General features: G+C 45.9%; 2 protein-coding genes across 5 annotated transcripts in view; both read left to right on the top strand.

The window, feature by feature from the left end:
• Nucleotides 1-23050, top strand: part of MAX (MYC associated factor X) — a 703696-nt gene that overhangs the window by 493048 nt on the left and 187598 nt on the right. The window lies entirely within an intron of this gene.
• RPS6KB2 (ribosomal protein S6 kinase B2) lies at nt 9525-23044 on the top strand. 4 transcript variants are annotated; one of them, XM_083426909.1, is made up of 15 exons: nt 9525-9676; nt 10064-10098; nt 11961-12084; nt 14173-14241; nt 14331-14478; nt 14622-14679; nt 16705-16805; nt 17174-17264; nt 17409-17499; nt 18011-18118; nt 19331-19393; nt 20805-20882; nt 21835-21942; nt 22088-22200; nt 22461-23044. In XM_083426909.1, the coding sequence occupies exons 1-15, from the start codon at nt 9602-9604 to the stop codon at nt 22624-22626; spliced, it is 1428 nt and encodes a 475-aa protein (XP_083283035.1). In that variant the 5' UTR covers nt 9525-9601; the 3' UTR covers nt 22627-23044. The 4 variants fall into 4 exon arrangements, with proteins under 4 accessions (XP_083283035.1, XP_083283034.1, XP_083283036.1 ...); XM_083426908.1 differs by having other exon boundaries at nt 9583-9676; nt 14331-14445; XM_083426910.1 differs by lacking the exon at nt 9525-9676 and adding an exon at nt 9713-9786.

Below are 23050 nucleotides of genomic sequence, written 5' to 3'. Positions count from 1 at the left end.
TTAACCTACATAGGTGAAGAATAAGAGGAAACTTACATCGGTCCTTATTAGTTAGGTAACATTTTAACGTATCCCCATGAGAGGATTACCCGTGTTAGAAAAATCCACGCTTCCATTGGCCTTTGAGCTGGGAGCCTACCAAGCGTCTCAGATCACAATGTAACTTCTATAAATCTCTGGTGAATACCTAGTCTTCCTGCACTAAGAAGAACACTAAGATCACGATGGGTGGCTGGCCAGTGCTCCACCTCTAAAGCTGGTAATTGAAGGGGCCAGGAGCCCCCTCTCTAAAGGCAGGATTTGGCACAGGAGTCTGTAGTTGCTGACTTCTATAAAGTCATATGGCAATAGATGGACTGAGATACCACCAGAATGTTTAGAACTGGACAACATATCTGGAGTGCCAAACCAGCAAATGATTTTTATTAAGAAAAGAAGACAACAGCCACAGTGTCTCTATATTAATAAGTCTCAATGCCATAGTGAAGGACACAACAGAGGGCTTCTAGCATAGTGGAAGAGGTTCTCTACCAATGGTGCGGAGAACCTATCTTTGTAGAAAGGTAGCCCACCCAACCTTACTTCTAGAACTTATGGGGTCTTGGGTTTCTGCATGTCAGTTGCCCTCATGGTGCTAACCAATTAACTGCAGACTTAAAAACAACACATGCTAGTTACAGAAACCACAGCATGCTAAAGAGTAAGCAGTTAAACCAGTAAGTCTTACAGCTTTTTAAAAAGCAGAAAGGCCCTTCTCTTAACAGCTGATGTTTGGACTTCATAAAGTGAAGATACAAGGGGTATTATTTATACCCCACCCATCTGGCTGGGTTTCCCCAGCCCCTCTGGGCAGCTTACAGTGCATATAAAAGCATAGTAAAACAGCAAACATTAACAACTTCCCAATACAGGGCTGCCTTCAGATGTATTCTAAAAGTTATGTAGTTCTTTATCTCCTTGACATCTGACGGGAGGATGCCACTGCCAAGATGGCTCTCTGCCTGGTTCCCTGTAACTTCTCAAAGTGTGGGAGCCGCCAGAAGACCCTCAGAGGAGGACTTTGGTGTCCAGACTGAGCAATGGGGGTGGAGATGCCCCTGAACCAAGGCTCTTTATTGGATTGATTCAGGGAGAGATGGCTCCAAAGGCATGTCAAGTCTCAGGCCCTGAGGAGCTTTAAAGGTAAGTCCCATGAATTGGCCCTGGAAGCTAACAGAATGACGGTGCAGAGGCCACAAGACTAACTGAATATGCGAATGCCTCCCAGAGTCCATCAGGAGATGAGCAAGAACATATTCTTGCAGCTTCTTGGTGATCTTAAATGGAAACACCACAGGCCGCATTGTAGTAGTCAAGCTATAAAAGCATGCATAAATGTAGGGGAGTACCTCCAAAAAGCAGAGTCTATGTAACGGTCACCATTGGTAAAAGTTTCCTCTGGCTACCACCAATACTTCCTTATCCAGGAGTTGGATCCAGAACTATACCTAGATTACAAATGTATTCAAATCTGGATATCTCCACCACATCCATGATGGACACACTAATCACTTCTACAGCCTAGGTTTACCCCACCAGCAGTATCTTGTCTGGATCCCTTTGGCTTTTCCCCTCTAGTCCACTCCTTCACAACCTCCACACACTGGTTGCGTCAGCCTGTCAGTCCTGACTAGCTAGTGATACAGAATTCCAAGGCTGTCCCAGTGCCTTCATAGATGATGTAGACATTAAGCGGCATTAATGAGAAAAAGTATTCTGGAACACCCCATGCCAAAGAGCATCACAAACAACAACTCTTTGAGGGTGGGAAAACAAAAAAGGAAAAATGCTGAAAAGCCAGCTCCAAAAAGCTAGCTGTTCTTCCCATCTGATCCAAAGTATCAAAAGCCACTGAGAAGGCTAACAAGATCAACAGGGTAATAAAGAGGACTCTTGAGGGTTGCTAAAACTACCACGGAAAAACCCAACAGTAAAGAGTCAAGGAAATAAGTTTCATCTAGAAATGTTTAGCTCAGAAGACAGGAGATGAGGGAATGGACTTGATTGCTTTCATAAGGGGCAAAAAAAATGCCATAAAGAAGATGGAGTAAAGTAGTACAAGAAACACACAAAATAGATTACTTCTTCATAGCACACATACTTGAAAACTACTGAATTTGCCGCTAGGAAATGTAATGACCACTGACTTGCATGGCTTTAAAAGGGGTGTGCAGAAATTAATGGAGGATAAGTCTCTCCATGGCTTCTAGCTACAATGGCTGTGTTACTTCTAGTAGAGGTAGTATGTCTACTAGATGCTGTGGAATACAAGTGGGGAGAGTGCTTTTCTGCTCTCATGTACTACTTGTGGGCATCTGTCAGCCATCCACTTGGCCACTGTGAGAACAGGATGCTAGGCTAGATGAGTTTTTGGCCTGATCCAGCTGGACTCTTACGTTTGTGGGGACCCATCTATACCTACAAGTCTTAACATCTTTGAAAAATCCCAACATCACAGTGCAGCTGTAATCAATGTACTGGCGATAACTGCTGAAGTACATGGGAGATTGTTTTTGGAATTTATAGACTGCTGGAAGTAATAGAATGTCATTCCTGCCCCCCACTTGCTGATCATGTAAAGTTTACATATTTTCCCTCCTTTCTGATTAGGTAAAGATTGTTGCCATTTTCCAAAAGCGGCAACGGGCATCAGAATTGATATGGCTGGTGGAATTCCTGCTGCCTGTGCTTTACACATGCACCCATGTGGAAGTCATCTTTCTGCAATACAATTCCACATGGTGTGTGAATTTTGCAACCATGTGGTCAGGGCAGATTACGCGGGGCTTTCACCTGCAACCAGCAAACTACCCATGCTATCTGACTCACCCTCATATTTGCATATGTTAATAAAATTGTAGAGTTGGAATGTTTCCCAAGGGTCATCTTGTCCAATTCCCCTGCGATGCAGGTCCAAGCCACATGACATTGCATCAGAGAACAGTGGAGTGGCTTCCATGTGGAATTCAACCAATGTTATGGACGCCTCTTAACATCTTTTAGCACCTGTGAAAGCAGGTGACAACCAATCTCATCATGTTACACTTCATTTGATGTCATGTTACAGTAAAAAAATACGTCTGATTCTAGTTCATCAACAATGGAGGCTTTGAGCTGCATATATGGGCTACCAGAAAGCAGCTACAGTAGTTTCTAATTCCACTTCACTAGCACAATAATTAACTCTTCTCAACAGCAATATGTCAAAATCAAACCTTCTAAGCTTACTTGATCTCTAGAGATAGATGGACACATTAAAGGCCAGTCTGTCCCAGTACAGTGGTACCGCGGGTTACAGACGCTTCAGGTTATAGACTCCGCTAACCCAGAAATAGTACCTCGGGTTAAGAACTTTGCTTCAGGATGAGAACAGAAATCGTGTGGCGGCGGTACAGCAGCAGTGGGAGGTCCCATTAGCTAAAGTGGTGCTTCAGGTTAAGAACAGTTTCAGGTTAAGAACGAACCTCCGGAACGAATTAAGTTCTTAACCCGAGGTACCACTGGACTACATGGGGATGGGTCTAAGTCCATCCTGTCCTGTTCCCATGCAGATTTTAAAGTGTTTGCGCATTGGTAGCCATGTTTCTGCTGTATAATTCACTCTGAGAGTGAGAGTGGCAAGAAGCCCTGCTAACCACTCCAGGCTGTGGATGGCTGGAAGACTTCCCTGGGTCTTTAAAAAAAAAAATGGGCACAGAGGAAGTGCTGTAGCACTCAGACCATCTCATAAAGGAATCCACTGTAAAGTGGACTCATGATTCTATCCAAATCTTGATTTTCCCAGATGAGATCCAGTAACTCCAATTTGGAATTCCTCCCTGCTAAGAGCTTTCAACTGCATGTCTCTAGTTACACACCCACACACCCAACTAATAAACTCCACATAGCACTTAGTTGCAATCTCCGAATCCACAGGCACCATTTTAATGCAAACACCAAATTTATCCACTGTTTTTGCAATAGTAGCTTCCAGCTCAAAGTTTTATATACTCGAGAGCTGTTTAGAGCTAAGAGCTACTGCAGTAATAATCCTGTCTGTGTACACTGTACACGCTTTGTTTTTTGGAATCGTAACCATTGTGGATTAAACCAAAAGTAGTGGTTTGAAGCCCTACAAAGCCAATGCATATTGCAGAAAGGCAAGTATTACGTGAAGGATATTTTAAAGACGAATAACAAGGTTGTGTAACAGAAGGTAGATGTGCTTCCAAGGTATGGTCTGAGGGAATATGATACAAAACCTTGTCAAACCTTGTTAGACCCAAAGTTGGTTTGGGTCTAGTCAGTACTTTGATGCAGTGTTTGAAACTCCCGTTGTTCTAGGCACATTTTGCAACAGGGAATTTCATTAGTGCAAAGTTTCTGAGCTCTGGCTGCAGTTCTGCGCCTAAGATTTCAGATTAAAACTGCAGAGTGGAAGGAAAGGAGGACCTTTTTCTGCCTCCCCACTTCCAGCTACTCTCTGAAGACTGGAGAAGAGACCCTCTTAAGAATATTTGGGGGGTGGGCAGAGGAAGGACTAGACCATGTGAAAAATGAATGTAATATTTTAACTGCAGTTCGTTCATTTTCAGCTTTGTATTCTTGTTATAAAAAAGCTTGCCCAGACATTCCGTTTTTGCACCCATAACCTAGGTTTAAGGTGCCATTTAGCTCCTAGCTTTCATATTTCAGTTTCTAACACTGCTTTGATGGGAGATCAGACAAGAACCACATGTATATTACACCTTGAACTCTGGGATGGAAGAAAGGCGGGGGTACAAACATAATATACTTTAAAAAATAATAATTTAGAATTAGTCATGTTACTAACTCTAACATCAGCACATCCCAAATAAGCCATTACTCCTACTCCACAGTGGTCTAATTAGGAAGCCCATACCAGCACAAGTGTTCTTGAAAAGTGAAGAATAGATCGCTCTAGATTTCTATCCTAGGGGATTTAATTTACTGCCTTTTTCTAAAAACAAACCAACTCAAGAATGTGTTAAGCGCACTCTTACTAGTCTGCAATCTTAAGCATCTTTACGATGCAATAGTTTCCACTGAACTCAGATGTATTTGGGTATGTCTAAGGCTGGTAGCTCCTAACACTACACAACCATTGCTCTACTATTGTAAGCTGCATGTGCAATTTTGTACGCTTGCAATTTTCAGATTTCGGGAGTGCAGCACTCTTTGTCAGTACAGTGGTGCCCCACAAGACGAATGCCTCGCAAGAGGGAAAACCCGCTAGACGAAAGGGTTTTCCGTTTTGGAGGTGCTTCGCAAAACGAATTAGCTATGGGCTTGCTTCGCAAGACGAAAATGTCTTGCGATTCCTGGGTTGTTTTTTTCGCTCCTCACCCCCTTTTTCTAAGGCACTAAGCTGCTAATAGCCTTTTAGCAGCTAATCCGCTAATCCCTTAAGCCTTTAATAGCCGCTAATAGCGCTAATCCGCTAATGGGCTTGCTTCGCAAGACGAAAAAACCGCTAGACGAAGAGACTCACGGAACGGATTCTTTTCGTCTTGCGAGGCACCACTGTATACATTTTCACTGTCTTCCCATTCTAGTGAGCTTGACATGGTCTTGTGTGTGGAGACAGCAAATTAGAAGTGTTTAATAGCAAATTAGAAGATGAGGTGGGAAAGAAACAATACTAAAATGCTGCTTAATGGGAGGGGGAACCCCTGGTTTTTGTTTTTAAAAATTGTGTTAAAGTGCTTTTTCATTTTGGTGCTGTGAAATTAAATTATTGTGTAAAAAAATAAGCATGCTGATTAAATGCTGCCACTGGGAAAGGCAATGGCAAATATATGTCCAACCAGATGTGTGGTGATAGATTCAGAACCACACTTTTTTAAAAAAGGTGGAAGATTAGGTCCAAGGCAATCTGAGTTGCATTCGACATAGCACCAAGGTTTACTCTAAGATTCTTGTCCCACTGAACAAGCAGCCAGTACACTGTTCTCCCCTGAACTTTTTGTAGCTGAAAGAACATGAAAGATAGAAGAAGAAAGTAAGAATTAACAGAGAGAGAGAGTAAGGAATAAAAAACAACAGAGAAGGAAGGAAACCTAGGAAATCTTGGGAAATGAAAAAGAGAGTGATGGAGCAAGAAAAATAGAGGTGAATATGAATGAATGGAAGAATAAGGGGACCCCCCAATTATTTTGAGGAGATTATCTCACTTCCTTAAATATAGTTGGGTTCTGTGACTCCCTTGCCATAGAAAGCAAAACTACGAATCTGAGCCCCCACCCTAATTTATAAAGTTTCCCTGTTATAAATTGTTATTATCCCTGTAAAATATGTTGAAGATTCTGTTTCTGTCTTACCGTTGTGATATAATAAGGGTTAATGGAGATCTTCACAAAATTGTTGCTCAAAACTGAATGTTTGTTGCCTCTAACACACATTATTTACAACACTGTCTGGAATAAGGTCCAGGAAGCAAATGAATTAATATCAAAAGTATCTCTTGGCCTACCTTGTTCAGTCTGCAAAGCCTAGCAATCTGTTGGGCCTTGCAGAGGGCGGCCTCCTCTCAACCTTGGAGTCTCTCTGAGATGTTGCCTTCTACAGAACAGAACTTTCCAGAAGTCTGGTCCTGTGATATGAGTCGTCTTTTCAACATTTAGTTCTCCAGGTCAGGAATCTGTTGCAATTGAGAGAAGCAAACCAGAGGGTTGGAGAAGAAAGGTCAAGGAACCAGCACAAAGAGCTGAAAGGAAAGTTGGGGGCTTGTTGAAAAGGCGAGAACTAAATGTGTCTCGGATGCCTAAGTTCTACCGAAGAGCAGAAGCAGGAAGGAGTCACTTCAAAGCCTGAGCAGAACTCAGCTATGACTGCTGGAGACTGCTTTAGGGCCACAGGTACCTGAACACTAAACTGCACCACTTTGCCTTTGTAAAGAGTTTATTGCTGGCTAGGACAAGCACAAAGTCTCGGGGTGAAATTCTAACATGCACCCCTACCTGTCCGAATAAAAGTTTGATCATTTGATTTTCTCGTTTGTATTAGCCCTTAACTCGGAACATTATTTTGCACACCACATATCTTTCTAGCTCGATAAAGCCCCATGGGAACATCGGATGAACTGTTGTTCCAAGGACTAGGGACTTGACCCAGTTCTCTGTACAGGCAGCTTGTCGTATGTTACAACTGATGGGTCTGGATGCAAATGTACATCCTTCTGAACATTTTTTTAAAAACACACACATCTACCCAGTTCAATGACTTCGTGGACATCACAAACAAACCCCCACTCCTAAAATGTTGAACATGTAAAACAAACAAACCCTGAGGGCATGCTCACATAATTCTGAAATTGTTTCCAGTACATGCAGGAAAAGTATTCTGACAATCAAATATATATTTTGCAAAAGTGCCACACTTGTGAGTGGAAACTAGACAGATGGAATGGAAAGATTGAATATCTTCTGTGTTCTTGGTGCTACAGCTCTTCACACCTAAGATTTACCAAGTGTTTATGCAAATAAACAACAGTCAGCAGATATGTTAAACATCTTTCATTTCCTCATTATACCTTGTGATTTGTGCTGCAAGATTTGCTACACTAGCCAAAGCAGGCTATAGCTATGGTCTATTAGCACATTAACCTACTGGCAGCATGGTGTCACAACTTGATCTAAGGTGTGTAACAACAGCTATACTACCCCCAAACAAATAAATGGTAGAAAAATTAAGAAGTGGATTCTCAAATGCATTCTTGGTTGACCTAAAGATGGATTCTGGGTCTGAAAATACTGAAGAGTTCTGGTTCAGCAAGACTCATTTCTGATCCATATAAACGTAGAGGATAACATAGCAGTACTTGGAACTATCACAAGAGGCCACTGTTGAATAACCTCACTCCATGGAAGAGAAGGTGGAATTTTTGCAGAGAAATTAAGAGTTGTGCAGATAGAAAAATATCAAATGACACACATAGCATAAACTTCTAGTAAAAGCAGAAAACTGTCACCAGCTGTGATTCCCTTATGGGCACCATGGCTTTGCAGTGTGATTCAGCTAACAACAAACCCTGCAGGTTTAGCAACAAAATTAAGGCTCTCTTGAACTGGTCCAAGCTCCACAAAGCATGAGAACCAGAAGCTAAGGCTGATGTCTTCACATACATACCTCTTGATCACTAGTCAGGATGTGCAGTGACACATGTGCTGACTTAAACTTACCCTCCATGCACCCACACTTCTTGGACTTTCAGGCCCAAATCTAGATGAGGATGGAGAGCAAAGATACTGCAAGTTGTCCTGACCTTAAGGAGCATATAGTAAAGGTAAAGGTACCCCCTGACCATTAGGTCCAGTCATGGATGACTCTGGGGTTGAGGCGCTCATCTTGCTTTACTGGCTGAGGGAGCTGATGTTTGTCCACAGACAGCTTCCAGGTCATGTGGCCAGCATGACTAAGCCTCTTCTGGCGAACCAGAGTAGCGCACAGAAACACCATTAACCTTCCCACCAGAGCGGTACCTATTTATCTACTTGAACTTTGACGTGCTTTCAAACTGCTAGGTTGGCAGGAGCAGGGAGCGAACAATGGGAGCTCACCCCATCGCTGGGATTCAAACCACCAATCTTCAGATCGGCAAGCCCTAGGCTCTGTGGTTTAGGCCACAGCGCCACCTGCGTCCCTTAAGGAGCATATATGCCTTACTTAATACAAGCCTGAGAAGCAAGAAGGGCAGGATAAGCTGGTTGTGGTCAAGTTTATTATTCTAGATTGGAAGCTGTAACATTCTGAATGAGAGAAAAATGTTAATTCACTATCATGTTGAGGTTTCCCCCAGCAGGCAAGACGTCTAGGGTGGCTTTAAAACCAAGCCAGATGGGTAGGGTATAAATAATAATTTATTTGTATTATCAGTGGCAGGGCATGTTTTGCCTCCAGGTCTAAAGTTCAATCTCCAACATCCCTAGTAGGGCTGGGACACATCCCAGGGGTGGTCTGTTGTTTTTATATTTATTGTGTATTTTGTGGTTTTATATTTTGATTTTATTCTGTGAACTGCCCTAAGACCCCCAGGTATAGCGCGGTATATAAATTATTTTTTAAAACCCCAAAACCATGGAGAGGCGCTGCCAGTCGGTGTGCAGAATACTGAGCTAGTTGGACCCAATGGTCTTCTCAGTATAACGCTGCTTCCCGCGTTACCTATGCAACCCGAGATGCTTGGTGGGGTTAAAACAGACTACTGTATAGTGCTACGATTGGAGCGACAAACGGAAGGATTAAGTCCCTTCTGCCAACACACCACAAACGACTGTGTGTGTGTGTGTAGAAAGGGGTGCGCGTGCAGGAAGGTGTTGCACTTCTCCCTCTTTATTCACAGTGTAAAATGGAGACGACCACTTCCCCCGCACCCTTAAAACAGGAAACCGGGAGTGAGGTGCCAGTGCGGCCACTCTTCTCCCGCCTCTCTATGATACGCTCCCGCAGAAAGGGCGGAAGCCTCGGTCCCATGACGACGATAACACCCGCGTCGCTGGGGAGATGACGACACTCAGGGAGGCGGGGCCTGGAAGGCCGCGGGGGTAATCGGGGATCCCCTGCTATGGCCGGCGTCTTCGACATCGACCTGGAAACGGAGGAGGGGAGCGACGGGGAGGAGCCTGAACTGGGGGCCTTGGTGAGGCGGGTTAGAGACTGATAGAAGGGAAAAGGGGGTGGGCCTAGCAAGGAAGGCAGGAAGGCAGGCTGGGGAGTGGAAAGGAGGGAGGGAAGAAGCAAGTTAAGACAGTAAGTAAGAGCGCAATAATATAGATCCTTACTCGGAAGTAAACCCCACGGAGCTCAAGGGGGGTTCCTTCAAGGCATGTTGGTACAGGATCGCAGCCCATCAGTGCGGTCCTGTGCATGTCTACGGAGAAGGCAGCTCCTCTGAGCTTCAGTGGAGCATATTTGCAGCCTTAGTGCCTAATACGTCTCCCACACTGGCTGGGACACTCCATTTTCTCTGGTACTGATTGACCTCTGCTTTGTCTCTCCATCTCTCTCCCCCCCCCCCTCTTTTCAGGAGGTGGACCCAGATCTTCGCCACACAGGCTCTGAGTGAGTATAATACAAAGTCCTGCATTGCATCCCTGGGAGGATTTTGCTGTGCTTCTTTGACCACAACCAGCTTACCCTGTCCCTCTTGCCTCTCAGGCTTGTCTGGACTAGGTTTCTTGTCTGAGATATAGGCAGACTGGCAAGAATTGCCGTGGTGAGTCACTGGGGGCCCATCTGTAGTCCCAGCTAGTCATATGGTCTTGGCATCTAGTACTTAGAGGCTCCCCTAAGCCCAAAGGCATGTTGTCATTTTGTTATATGGTGCTGTCATTGTTACATGACGGCACTTCAAAGGAATGTGTAAGTCAAATTACAGGCCCTGCCCTAAGGAGCTTACAGTCAGCCTTTTGATGGAAGGGTGGCAACAAAGGGATAGGATGGGAGAAGCAAAGCTAACCAGGATGCTACATGCAAAATTTATTAAAACTACCACCACTCGATTTCCACTGCCAATGCAATCCACTGTTTACCACTCTCATAGGGAATATGTTGGAGGTAATATAATTGCCTTGCTGAATTGGAGACTAAGGCCTGTGTAGCTGAGCATATATTTTTTCCAAAAAACAGCCAGCTAGATCAGATGCTTCAGGGCATTCACAAAGCAGGGCATGGAGGTGATGGTAGCAGTGTCTGACATTTAACAGGATACAGAGCTTCCATTTAGCCATCAGAGATAGCTTATATTTCTTTGGCAGTGGGTTCAGTGCTGACAATCTAGGAATTTTATGAGATCTTGAGTATGTGAACTTAGTCTTGTGCCTGTAGCTACAGTAACAAGACTTCAGGAAAGTGTGGACCAGTGTATCCATACCCTTCAGTACCTTTTGCAATCAGAGAACCCTTATCTACTCTGTTTGCCTTAGTTTTCAACTTTTGTTCTGTTCCAGTGAGCAAGCATCAGTTGCTGTATAGATTAGTCAGAATGTGACTAATGTGTTCTCACACAGTGTGAAAAAGCTGTTCCTCTCCCACCTGTCAGGAAAGTCAATTCTCTAGTTAGACTTCAGCAAGGGACCTGATTTTGCTTTTGAGGCCATTTACCCCAAACCATGACTACCTGCTTCACACCTGATGTCATTTGTGACATCAGGTGCGGGGCAGGTAAATATACAGCTGCAAAGGAGCAAATCAGGAGCCAAAAGTGCCCTTCGGGTTGTCCTTTGGCAAATGGCGCTCTCTGCAAGTGAGTCTCACTGGGATCACCTGGGCTAGAGAGTTCCTCACCAGCTGTTTGGTGCCGAGAGCTAGCCTCTTTAAAGTTTCCTGTTTGCAAGCATGATTTGGATTCAAACCACATCTGCAAAAAGACATTTTTCTTCTGCCATTTAGCAGAGGAAAACTGTCTTCAAAGAGGCTTCTTGTAACCCCTGATCAGCATTTATAGCTCTTTGAATGCACAGTCTCTTCCCCTGTCAGAGTTGGCCTGCAGTGGCTGGAGGAGGTAAGGATCCAGTTGGCCTGCCCCTGATCTAGACTATCAGATTGCCAGAGGAGTAATGGCTTTCTTTCATTTCTAAACACTCTTTCCTTGTGTTCTAAGGTAACGTAATTTAAGGAACTTCACAGAAGGTAAATTTCCTGGTCCTGCCTCTCTACAATAATGCTCCATTCCGCATGGTTCAGGGAGGCCCTGCGTTAATCCAGTGAGGCTTTGCAGGGGGAAGGAGGAAATGGGAAATTAGCTTTCTGTGAACTTTCTTAAGTTAACTTATCTTGGAGTCCCTGCCTATACCTTTATAGAACACATATGACAATTTGTGGTTTCAGTGGTTCTCTTCACTCTTTTTATATATTTAACTGTCAGACTTCACTTTGAAGGACCTTCTCTGCTTATTTCCCTTGTCCTTCTTTCCCTTCCACAGATTGGTGCCAGGTCATTATGAGGAAATTGAAATCTCTGAGAGTATTGTCAACAATGGCCCGGAGCGCATTGGGCCCCACTGCTTCGAATTGCTACGTGTTTTGGGCAAGGGTGGCTATGGCAAGGTGAGCAGTGCTTTGGGGTGGTGTGCATTGGGAGGGTGGGGAAAGTAGGGTAGTTACACTTCGGAATGTACATTTCCCTGTCTCCTGTTGTTGAAAAAGAACAACAACTAATTAATAGCAACAAAAACAAAAAAGCCAATCTGTTTTGTTGCTATTAATTAGTTGTTCTTTTTCAAAAAAAAGTCAACTCAAAACAAATATTAAAAATAAGTGTGAAACTGAGAGTAAAAACAACCTAAGATTCACAAATATTATATAAGAGCTGCCAGGCTCCTTAGTAGGATGTAAAGCTTTCTACCACTGTTTAAATATCTGCACTGGCTCCCAATTGGCTACCAACCAAATTAAAAGTTTCCATGCTGACTTATAAACCCTAAACAACTGGAGACCAGGATACCTGGCAGGTGGCCTCTCACTGGAAGTAGAAGCTAATCTTTACAATTTTCCATAAAGCCCCTGCTCTTCCTTCCATCACCAGCAAATGGCCATTTGCTGAGCTATCCTCTAGGTTGCTCTCCCTTGGGTAATTTGTGAGGTGGAGGCAGTAGTGATCTTTAAACACCTCTTTAAAATTTATGTTTACCCAAGGTAAGTACTTTCCTGCAATTTGACTCCTAATTTTTTGTTGTGTACTCTGCTCAGTTTTATTTGTGATCATCATTTTTCGTGTTTATCTGGTTCTTAGGTAATTTCAGGCTTATGGAGGAAGTGAGATGGATGAAACAGGAAGAGAGACATGTAGGAGGCAGGGAGCGTTTGACTTATGCCAAAGTTGACCAGTTAAAATACAGGTTATTTTTAAGACCATGCCATGTTAAGACTTTCTTTTGTTTTCCTTGAATCTGCTAAGGCAAATAGACTGGGAAACCATAACATGCTCACTTCTCCCTATCCTATAGTTTCATCGACTGTGTGGTATCTGACTATGACTGGGGACTGACCCTGGGCAGTCAGATGGGAACTGAATCAGACATGCAGGCTGTGTATCTATCTATCTATCTATCTATCTCCCATTATTATTCATTATCACCATCATTACAGTCATACCTTGGATCCCAAATGCCTTGCTAGTTGAATGTTTTGGCTCCCAAACGCCGCAAACCTGGAAGTGAGTGTTCCAGTTTGCGAACGTTCTTTGGAACCTGAATATCCACTGCGGCTTCCGTGGCTTCCAGTTGAGTGCAGGAAGCTCCTGCAACCAATCGGAAGCTGCGCCTTGGTTGTCAAACATTTCTGGAAGTTGAATGGACTTCCGGAATGGATTCCATTCGACAAACAAGGTACGACTGTACTTTATTAAGGGCCTTTGACGCAGTCATCTCAAGGAGATGTACGACAAAAAACAGGTGCTTCTGTCATCCCTTCCCCAAAGGACTTCCTGCATGGTTGCACAGTTCATAGAAATGTACACACGCATCGTTGCATCATGGAGTTGCATCATGTTGAAGCAACCCTCATGCTGCAAGGTGGGCTTCCAGTGTGTAGTTGACAGGATTGGGGCCTCTCTTGTTTAGTTTCCAGATATGTGGTTTCTTGAGTCCTTGACAGGATCGCCCTCCCTCTAGCCCAGCTTTCTCCAGCCGGTGCTCTCTATATGTTTGGCCTACAACGCCCAGCATCCTCAATCAATATGGCCAGTAGTCTGCAATGATGCAAAATTATCGTGCGAAACATATCTGGAGGGCACCAGGTTGGGAAAAGCTGCTCTGCCCTTTGCCCCTTGAGTTCTGTAGCAGCCCCTGGGGAAGAAGGCGCAATGCTGTGAGTCATTGGCAGTGGCATCGTTAGATGCTTACTCTGAAGCAGGAGTGTGCAGAGTACCCAGGGCTATGTACTGAGGGCTGCGATATACCTGATCCATTCTGGATTTTTGCCAGCATGCTGTGCAATGAGTCTTGCTTGTTCCCTGTGCCATTCTCTTATAAAATGTTGAGCACACAGGAGATGAAGGTTGCACAGACTGGACGGGGGAGTCTGAGAGCCAATGATACCTGGCAAAGCTAGAAAATGGGTGGGACCTCATGAGGCTCCTCTCTTCAGTCTGCCATGGGCCGCTCATCTTGCTTATTGCTTCTGTGCCCACTGTAGGTATTCCAGGTACGGAAGGTGCAGGGCACAAATGCTGGGAAAATATTTGCCATGAAAGTCCTAAAGAAGGTAAGCTGCCTGTCTCTTTGCAGTAGAAGGTATGTGTGCTGTTTCATCCCGTAGCGGGGACCTTCATTTTCTCTCGGTGTCTCCTGCAGGCCAAGATTGCCTGTAATGCCAAGGACACAGCCCACACAAGGGCAGAGAGAAATATCTTGGAGGCCATCAAGCACCCCTTCATTGTGGACCTCATCTATGCCTTCCAAACTGGTGGTAAACTCTACCTCATCCTGGAATGTCTCAGTGGTATGGAAACAAAGATCAGCCTCCGTCAGTGGAAAGGGGACTGCCCCAGTGGCTTGGTGCAACTCCCTGGGAGTCAACCCCTTCAACTCCAGGTGGATTTTGGGGTGTGAGCTGATGATTTCTCTTCCTCCTGTGTTTTCTAGGTGGGGAGCTTTTCATGCAGCTGGAGCGAGAAGGCATCTTCCTGGAGGACACAGCCTGGTCAGTGCAAGCACCACTCTAGACTGAATGGGGGTAGTCGGGAGGACTGGAGTTAGCTGCAGGATCTCTCTCCTGATTCGTACACTGGCCATATAATCTCTTCTGTTAGGGGTAGGAAATCTGTGGCCACCCACATGGTCAGGGATTGTGGGAGTTGTAGCCCAACAACACCTGGAGGGGCCTAGGTGGCCCATCTCTGCTCTGTACCACTTGCAGCAGTTCTGTAGGTAGGGTTTGAATGAATGGGTTTTATGGATATTCCTTTCAAAACAAAACAAAGCCAAGACTGTTTGAAAATCCTAACCTAATCTATTGTTTGAACATGGGATGGAAAATTGGCCCAGATCCTTAACGGTGACAATTCAGTAGCTTTGTGCTCACTGAACAATGCAGGATAAATATAGGAAAATGACCCTGGTGTGGTTTCTGTAAAGGAAAACAAAAACCTTGTCTTCTAATGTGGCTCTCTTTTTTTGAACTATCTGGATGACATTACTAAACTAATCTGCCATACGAGTAGTAGGTTGCACCATCTGGTTTTACTTGATCCATGAAAAAAGAGAGATTTTGTTGTTTATCTTCTCAGGACAAACATCATAGGGAGCAGCCTGCCTTGCCTTTGTTCCATTTCTGACTCAATCCCCTGTGTGTTTACTTGGAAATAAATCCCAGTCTGCTGAGCATAGTTTACTGTTGTGTGTTTAGCAGTGCTGCTTTAATCAGTGTCCTTTCCCTCATATGAGTTTTTGTTGCCTTCACCTGTAACAATTTATTCTAAAATAGATTGTATTGGTCTTTTTAAGCACCACTGTCAGTTGAACATCCACAGTGACTTGTGTTACTCTGTGGATTTTTTAGAGCACACCTAATCTGACTTGAGTACCTATTAAAAATTACAGCTTCAGTCTCAGAGCTGTTTCTTTGGGGATTTATCCCATGAGCAGCTACCGTATTCAAGGACTGGCAGCCCTTTGGGAAGAGTCCAGCGCATCAGACAACACAAAATTGTCAGCTAGCCAGGGCAGTGATTTTGAGCTAACACCCTTGTGACTGGTCTTGCCCACATCATTGCGGGCCATTGAACATACAGCTGCATCATAAGATGAACCCATGGAAAATTTTGCATGGTACAACTGCAAAAATTCACTTAAAATGACTCCTCCTGCAGCCATGGCATTGGTTTATCTCCTGCGTGCACTGTAACATCAAACAAGCTTGCTGTTTTAAAAATCCATAGTGCACACGGTGAGATAAATGCACAGTGGGATGAATGCAGATGCGACAGAAATTCAAAAGCACTTGCCAACCAGGGAAGAGGAGCAGATCGAGCATTCTCAAATAAGGCAGCTCTCCCCATTGTTGTCCAATGAAAGAGGGCCATTGTATTTGTGTGCAGCGGCATGTTGCTGCTCCTCCCTCCGGCCTGACAGGAAGGAGTGCCCTATAAATGCATGTAGCTGTTCTCAACCCTAATGATTCTTCTGTGGGGCTTCCAGAGCTTTAACTGTTGCTGGAAGTGGGTGGGCATGAGGTAATGCAATAAACACCAGCATAAAATACTGGATTGCTCAACCATGCTCTTGAGGCACGTTGGAGCAAACCACTCAGTGACGTTCAGAAAGGATTCTTGGGAACTTGTAGGTCTTTAATGAAGAGTAAATATTGGCTGCCTTGCCCCTGCTCATTAAAATTCCAGAAATCATCACATTCTTTCCCCTTCCCCAAGCCAAAAGGAACCTTGACTTACCTGCACCAAACAGGTATTCCTGGCTGTACCGGAAGAGGCAACTTCCCATCCAGCTGCTTTCTTGGCATTTGGGTCCTTTAGTCCCACAGATGGACTGAATTTTGTGGATTGCCCTCCCCTTTTGATGGACACCAGGCTTTCTGTTAGCGGTTTGCACTGCCTGTTGTTGGGACCCGTGAATGGTCGTTCCTCAAATATTGACATGGCAAGCCCATTCTGAACTGTTTGGGTGGCTTGTGTTCCTGCTGCTGACTGAGTGCTTTCCCCTCTTCTTCCAGCTTCTATCTGAGTGAGATCACTCTGGCCCTTGGTCACCTGCACTCTAGTGGCATCATCTACCGGGATCTCAAGCCTGAGAACATCATGCTAAACAGCCAGGGTAGGCAGCAGTATTCCCAGTGTGCAAAAGGAGTGTGTGTGTGCATGGGGGGGGGGGTGTACCTTGGTTTCAGTATGCTCCTTTCCCTCAGTTTATTTATTACTCATAATGCTAATTTATTATCCACTCCTCGCCCTTTGAATACAGAGCCCCATCCCTGTTCTCTATCGGAGTCCCAACCACCACAAGTTTCAAGAACAAAAGAACTTTCCCCTTCTGTGGTTTCCAGCAACTGCATTTTAGACCACTTGAAGTTTCCAAGTTATCCTCAAGGGCATCCCCACACGGAGCCCGTTAAAATAACCTAATCTCGAAGTTACTGCCAAGGCAGTAACAGGAACTCACTTTCTTGGTTTCCTCTTCTGCAGGGCACATTAAGCTGACGGACTTTGGCCTCTGTAAGGAGTCCATCCACGACGGCGCTGTCACCCACACCTTTTGTGGCACCATAGAATACATGTAGGTGACTTGGACTCCTGGGCGTTTTTGAGAAATCAGCACAGGCTTTCTTCCGGTTCAATTTGGGTGGGAAATATATGTGGGTGACTACCATCACAATATTATTTCTCCCTCTGCCCCCGCCCCCCCTCACTTGCCTTCCAGGGCCCCAGAGATATTGCTGCGCAGCGGCCACAACCGAGCAGTGGATTGGTGGAGCCTCGGTGCTCTGATGTATGACATGCTCACTGGATCGGCAAGTCTCGCTCATGCTGTGTTTGAAGGCGGGGTTGGAAGCAACAGGGCACAGGGTGTCAACAGAAGGGATGCCACACATGACTGAGGGAGGGAGGAATTGTAGATCGGTGGTTAATGATAGGTCGGGTTGCAGATAGCCTTGTATCTGGCTCAGCTGGCAGTGGTCTTAGATACTAAGCAACCAACTGAACAGGTTTTTGTGGGGAGGGGGGAATGGCAACATCTCACTACTAGTACTGGTTAGTAAGGCGTTTGAAGGGGTGTGGGGGGATTGCTGCTGCTTCCTTGTCTGTGTGTCTTCGTGTCTCTGTGCCTAGCACAACTTCATTGTCTCCAACTTCTATTCTCAAAGGGTTTGCACCGATGTTTTGCTGTTGGTTTCCATGCTGCACCCTTAGCCTTTCCCTCTCTGTTTCCCTTCTCCCCACCCTGGCCACCTGCACTTGCTTGAGCTGCCAAGCAGATTCTTCCTCCTCCTCTGCTAAACCCTCTGTGTCCCTGCCTTGCAGCCGCCATTTACAGCCGAAAACCGCAAAAAGACCATGGACAAGATCCTGAAAGGGAAGTTGGCGCTTCCGCCCTACTTGACCCCCGATGCCCGTGACCTGATCAAGAAGGTACCAGCCCACCTGTCATTCAACTGGGTCCTGCAGATTGCATTTTGACTGTCTTGTTGCTTAGGTTGCTATCACACCTTCCTCCCCCGGGCATCTTGCAAATGCTGCTTATATGTTTTAATAAATGCATTACTTATGGGTATGTAAGGGTAGGCAGGGCAAGCATACTTTGGCAGTCAAACCACTTGTGGTTGTTGAGAGAGATGGGGAGGGGAGAGTGTCTCTATTCAATGTGACACTCAGCTTTGGAGGTAGGAACCCCTGAGGTTCAGCACCAGCCCAGTGATTGTCCCCTTCTTGGTTACAAGCTCAGAAGGGCTCTCCAGAGCAGAATCGTAGATTTGTATAGTTGGAAGGGATCCTGAGGGTCACCCAGTCCAACCCCCTACAATGCTGACATCAACCAGAACTGCCCAGTACCTTTCAGTACATGACCTACCATTTCCTTCTTCCCAGAGCTGCTAGAACTGGGAAGTTTGTGTGTGTGAGTGTGCATGCATAGTTTGCATACCACCATGCAGACGGTCATCTTCCTCTTAAGCTTGAAAATGGTGAAGTGGGAGGAGGTGGCTTACCATTCCCTTCTCTTGCCTCTGGCTGCTGTGTGACCACCTCTTCCCTTCCTGCATCACCGGTCATGGTGGAGAGGCCAGCTGTCTCTCCAGTATGGCCTGTCCTCTATCTCTCAGCTTCAGGAAGTACTTGGTGCAGAAGCTGATGCTGCAGAGCATACAAGCTGAAATGGATGGGGATGTAGTGGGTGGAGGGCAGCAGCACCTCTCACACTGAGTGCTCCATTCCCCCGAGAGGCAGTAAGGAGGGGCAGGCCATTTGCCTGGTACTGGCTAGTGTTGGGGAGGGAAGCGGGTGGAAGCTTGTGCCTCCATGGATGGTGGTGGTGACATGGCAGCATGGCCAATTGTTTGCTATTATGGAAACTCTAGTCCATAAGATCTGGAGGTGCCAGGTGGGGGAAGGCTGCCATAGTGTGTGTGGCGGGGGGAGGTGATGTGTAGACTCCTGTTCATGTGAAAAGCGTTCTGATAATAGTGGACTCAAACCTCATCCTGCATTCTAGAGTCCCGAGTAGAATAAAATGGAGGTTACTGTGGAAGTGCTATGCTTGTGAGTCCCATCTGCTTCAAGAGTCTGCTTCTGCCCTTTGAGCTTACCTGAGCAATATTTCTTCCATGCATTCTCTCTCTTTCCCAGTTCCTCAAAAGGCATGCCAGCCAGAGGATCGGGGGCGGGCCAGGTGATGCTGCAGACGTACAGGTAAATTGGACGAGGGGACAGTGGCAGGCTGTGCTCTGGATGGAGATGGTGTTAGTGAACTCAAACAAAAGTGTAGCCCATTTCCAGGCCTCCTGCGGCAGGAATTGAGCAAAGAATTCAGAATCCTGAGAATCTATACTTATAAGAATATATTAAAGGCAAGTTTCTATCCTTTTGAAATATGTAAGCACTGCCTGGTGAAATTTCTGGAGTGGAGCAGGGAGGATTCTGTGCTCTGGGCAGCATTTCCAAATCTTCAGCAACTTGCATAGTTCTTTGCCTCTTCCAATAATGAATTAAAGCAGGGTATATTTCTGCAAATGTGCTTAAACGAAACCATCCAGGTTGCAGAAGTCAGCTTTTCATGGTATAGGATTTCAGTGAGGTACTTTCATTTCTTAAGTGCATCTGTCCTGATTTCTTTGGATAGAATAGGCCAGATAGAAGCAACCTGAAGTCCTTTGCAGGCTCCTGTCCTCTTCTCCCTTTATCCCCTCCCAAGGGCTTTTCTTCTTTTCAGCTCATAAAATTCTGCACTACTGATACCTGGTGATTCACCTGTATGCCAATTTTAGTAGCTGAGAAGATTGTTGGAAAAAACTTGTTGGGAAAACCCATGTTACATTCTGTACCATTTGTGTAAGCAGTAACATGTTAAGGGGAGGGAAATCTGGCAAACATAATGTGACTTTTGTGGTCTGTGCTTAGCCTTTTCACCACCATTTTTCAATAATTTTGTGACCACTGATTTTCATCCATAGCTGTATATGGTGTTCTGCTGTTCAAGTCACCCATTTAATTTGAAGTCAATCAGGACTGAGCTCTACATTCAGGAAAAAAGCATGCAGTACAGCCCCCCATGGACTGTGGCACCAAGAATCTTCTCCTTGACATGCTAACTTCTATAGATAGGAAAATTTTGTTCTTGCAGGAAACACTCCAATCCCTGAGCCAGTATTCACATTCTGAAGTGGCACCATCTTTAGAAGGCTGTACCTCTAATTCATTTTTTGAAACATGCAGATTGGGCCCCAATTCTGTACTTGAAAAGGCCTACATTTGTTGCCAAGTTGAAATGACCACAAATGGGAATTTTACAAGAGGAAGTCAGTTTTTTGTTTGGTGTCCGAGTGATGGGTAGCCACTGTGGTGTCTATGAGCACTGTAGCCATCCTGCTTCTCTGGCTTTTGTGCTTGATAGACAAGGAAGCAGGGGTGGGGGTGGGGGGAGTTTTCCTGACGCCATAACTATAAATCTATGGAGTGCAATTTTTCCACCTGGTTGTAGATGAGTCTGCCGTCTTGCAGGCATTATGAGAGCAGCCTCAAATTTTAGGATTTTCAGGGCTTTTTTGTTTCAGGAACTTCCAATAGTTCTAGGTAGCAATAACTTCCCTGCCTTGCCTTTCAGAGACACCCGTTTTTCCGACACATTAACTGGGATGACTTGCTGGCTAGGAGAGTTGACCCACCCTTCCGGCCATCACTGGTAGGACCCCACTCCTTTCTTCTCACCTAGCCCATATTTCAGCCCATGGCCTTCTCGGTTCTCAACACTTTAATCCTGCATTGTAGCTTAAAGAGTTCTGGCTTATGAAACTGAAACAGTAATTGCATTCTGCACCACACACCCTTTCCTTTGGCTGGCTAAAAGCCACGATTCCTGTTAAACCCGTGTGCTCTATATCTCCCTCCCTCTGCACGGTAACTCTGATAAGGTGCTGTGTTGTTTTGGACTGTAAGCCCTAGCCAGCATGGCCCAAGGGTCAGCAACAATGGGAATTGTAGCCAAAACATCTGGAGGATGCCAGGTTTGGGGAAAGGTTTACCAGAACCAGCACATGTTCTTTGTTACCTGGTCAAAATAGCTAGTTTGCATAGGTAGTTGATAAAATGGGTGACAACTCTGTTTCCTCATAACCATGCATGGAATTGATGGCAGAGATCAAAGATGCAGAGTGTAAGAAAAACAGGATGGCTAAATGGATAATTAATCCATCTTGAGTGATCTTGACTTCAAGATGGTCCCCTGAGCTGCTGTAGGTGGGCTATAGTACCTCTGCATTCCATTCTTCCTGTACCAATTTGCTCTGCCTAATCAGCCCAGAGGAGGGCGGTGTGGTGTCTCCCTGGAACTCCTGCTAGTCCTCTTGCTCTCTGTACAGTGGTACCATAGTTCTCAAACTTAATCCCTTCTGGGAGTCCGTTTGACTCCCAAAACCATTTGAAAACCAAGGCCCGGCTTCTGATTGGCTGCAGGAGCTTCCTGCACTCAATCAGAAGCCGCGTCGGACATTTGGCTTCCAAAAAACGTTTGCAAACCGGAACACTTACTTCTGGGTTTGCAGCGTTCGGCAGCCAATTTGTTCAACAACTAAGCCGTTTGAGAACCAAGGTACCACTGTATACTGATCACCTCTTCCTCCCTTTCCCACCCGCAGCAATCCGAAGACGATGTCAGCCAGTTTGACACCCGCTTCACCCGGCAGACCCCCGTGGATAGTCCTGATGATGGCTTCCTCAGCGAGAGCGCCAACCAGGCCTTCTTGGTAAGGGGCATGCAGCAGTGTTTGCCTTTCCCTAGCGAAGGGGCTGCAGGGTTGCTGCTGCTTCTGCTTCTGAGTTAAACCAAATCCTGAGGTTGCAGTAGTGGCCCGGATCGTAGCTGCGTTGACCAGCTGTTTCCTTCTGCAGGGATTCACCTACGTAGCCCCATCGGTGTTGGAGAGCATCAAGGAAGGCTTTTCCTTCCAGCCCAAGCTGCGATCTCCCCGCCGTCTCAACAGCAGCCCCCGCACCCCTGTCAGGTAAGGGAGAGTCACGAGGTGGCCTGGATTCTAGAGTGCTTTCCTCATGGGACTAGGGCAAAAGCAGGGTGAGCTCAGGGCCTTGCTTACGACAATAAATGTTGTCTCCGGCACCCTTTCCCAGGGGAACGGCTGTGCTGTCTGGGCCTTGGTCGCTGCGATACCTGTGGCTCTATGTGAAATGGGGGGGCAGGAGAGGACAAGGAGGCATGTAAGTGGTGAAGTCAGTAACTGGCTTAACTCCAGCCCATGTTTTGCAGCCCATTGAAGTTCTCACCCTTTGAAGCCTTCAAGCCAAGCACAAGCACGGAACAGATGGAGCTGTCGCCGCCCTCGCTCATGCCGGTGCCAGAAGTCTCCGCTCCGCTGCCCATCAAAACCCCATCGGGCACCAAGAAGAAGAAGGGCCGGGGGCGGGCCCGGTAGCGGAGGCAGCAGCGAGATCCTTGGACCGTCCGCCTAGGCAGGGCGGAGCGCTCTGGTTGCCCAGGTGGACGGGCTCAGAGGTGGAGAGAGCTGTGCCACAGCAACGTCAAGCCCTGTTTGGGGAGCACCTTTTCTCCCCTGCTGCAAGGGGCCACCTTCCCTCCCAGCTGCAAAGGGTGGTGTGGTGTTGGTGCTTTTCCGTCATAGGGAATGATCCCTACGTGAGGTGCTTTCTTTTGAAATATATAGTGAAACATGGTGGGAACGGAGGGAAGTTGAGACACACAAAGGATCGGCCAGAAGGCGCCTGCCTCGGGGCTGAGTACGCGGCCATCTTACTGGCGGTGCATTTTGCGTGAGTGTGAACTGGGGGTAGGGAGGACTTTGCTGTTAGGACGTGCAGTCTGGCTCTCCTCGCTGCTGC

The sequence above is a fragment of the Podarcis tiliguerta genome (assembly GCF_965153285.1).
Source record: "Podarcis tiliguerta genome assembly, chromosome: 1".
Taxonomy (NCBI): Eukaryota; Metazoa; Chordata; class Lepidosauria; order Squamata; family Lacertidae; genus Podarcis; species Podarcis tiliguerta.
Note: the sequence above shows the minus strand (reverse complement) of the source record. Positions and strands in the feature narration are given on the sequence as shown.

Bases quoted from the DNA above. Each gene is read 5' to 3' on its own strand.
- RPS6KB2 (XM_083426909.1), top strand. From the start codon at position 9,602: ATGGCCGGCGTCTTCGACATCGACCTGGAAACGGAGGAGGGGAGCGAC. The intron at 16,806-17,173 runs GTAGGCAGCAGT...CCTCTTCTGCAG, and splicing joins CATCATGCTAAACAGCCAGG to GGCACATTAAGCTGACGGAC. The intron at 21,943-22,087 runs GTAAGGGGCATG...TTCCTTCTGCAG, and splicing joins GCGCCAACCAGGCCTTCTTG to GGATTCACCTACGTAGCCCC.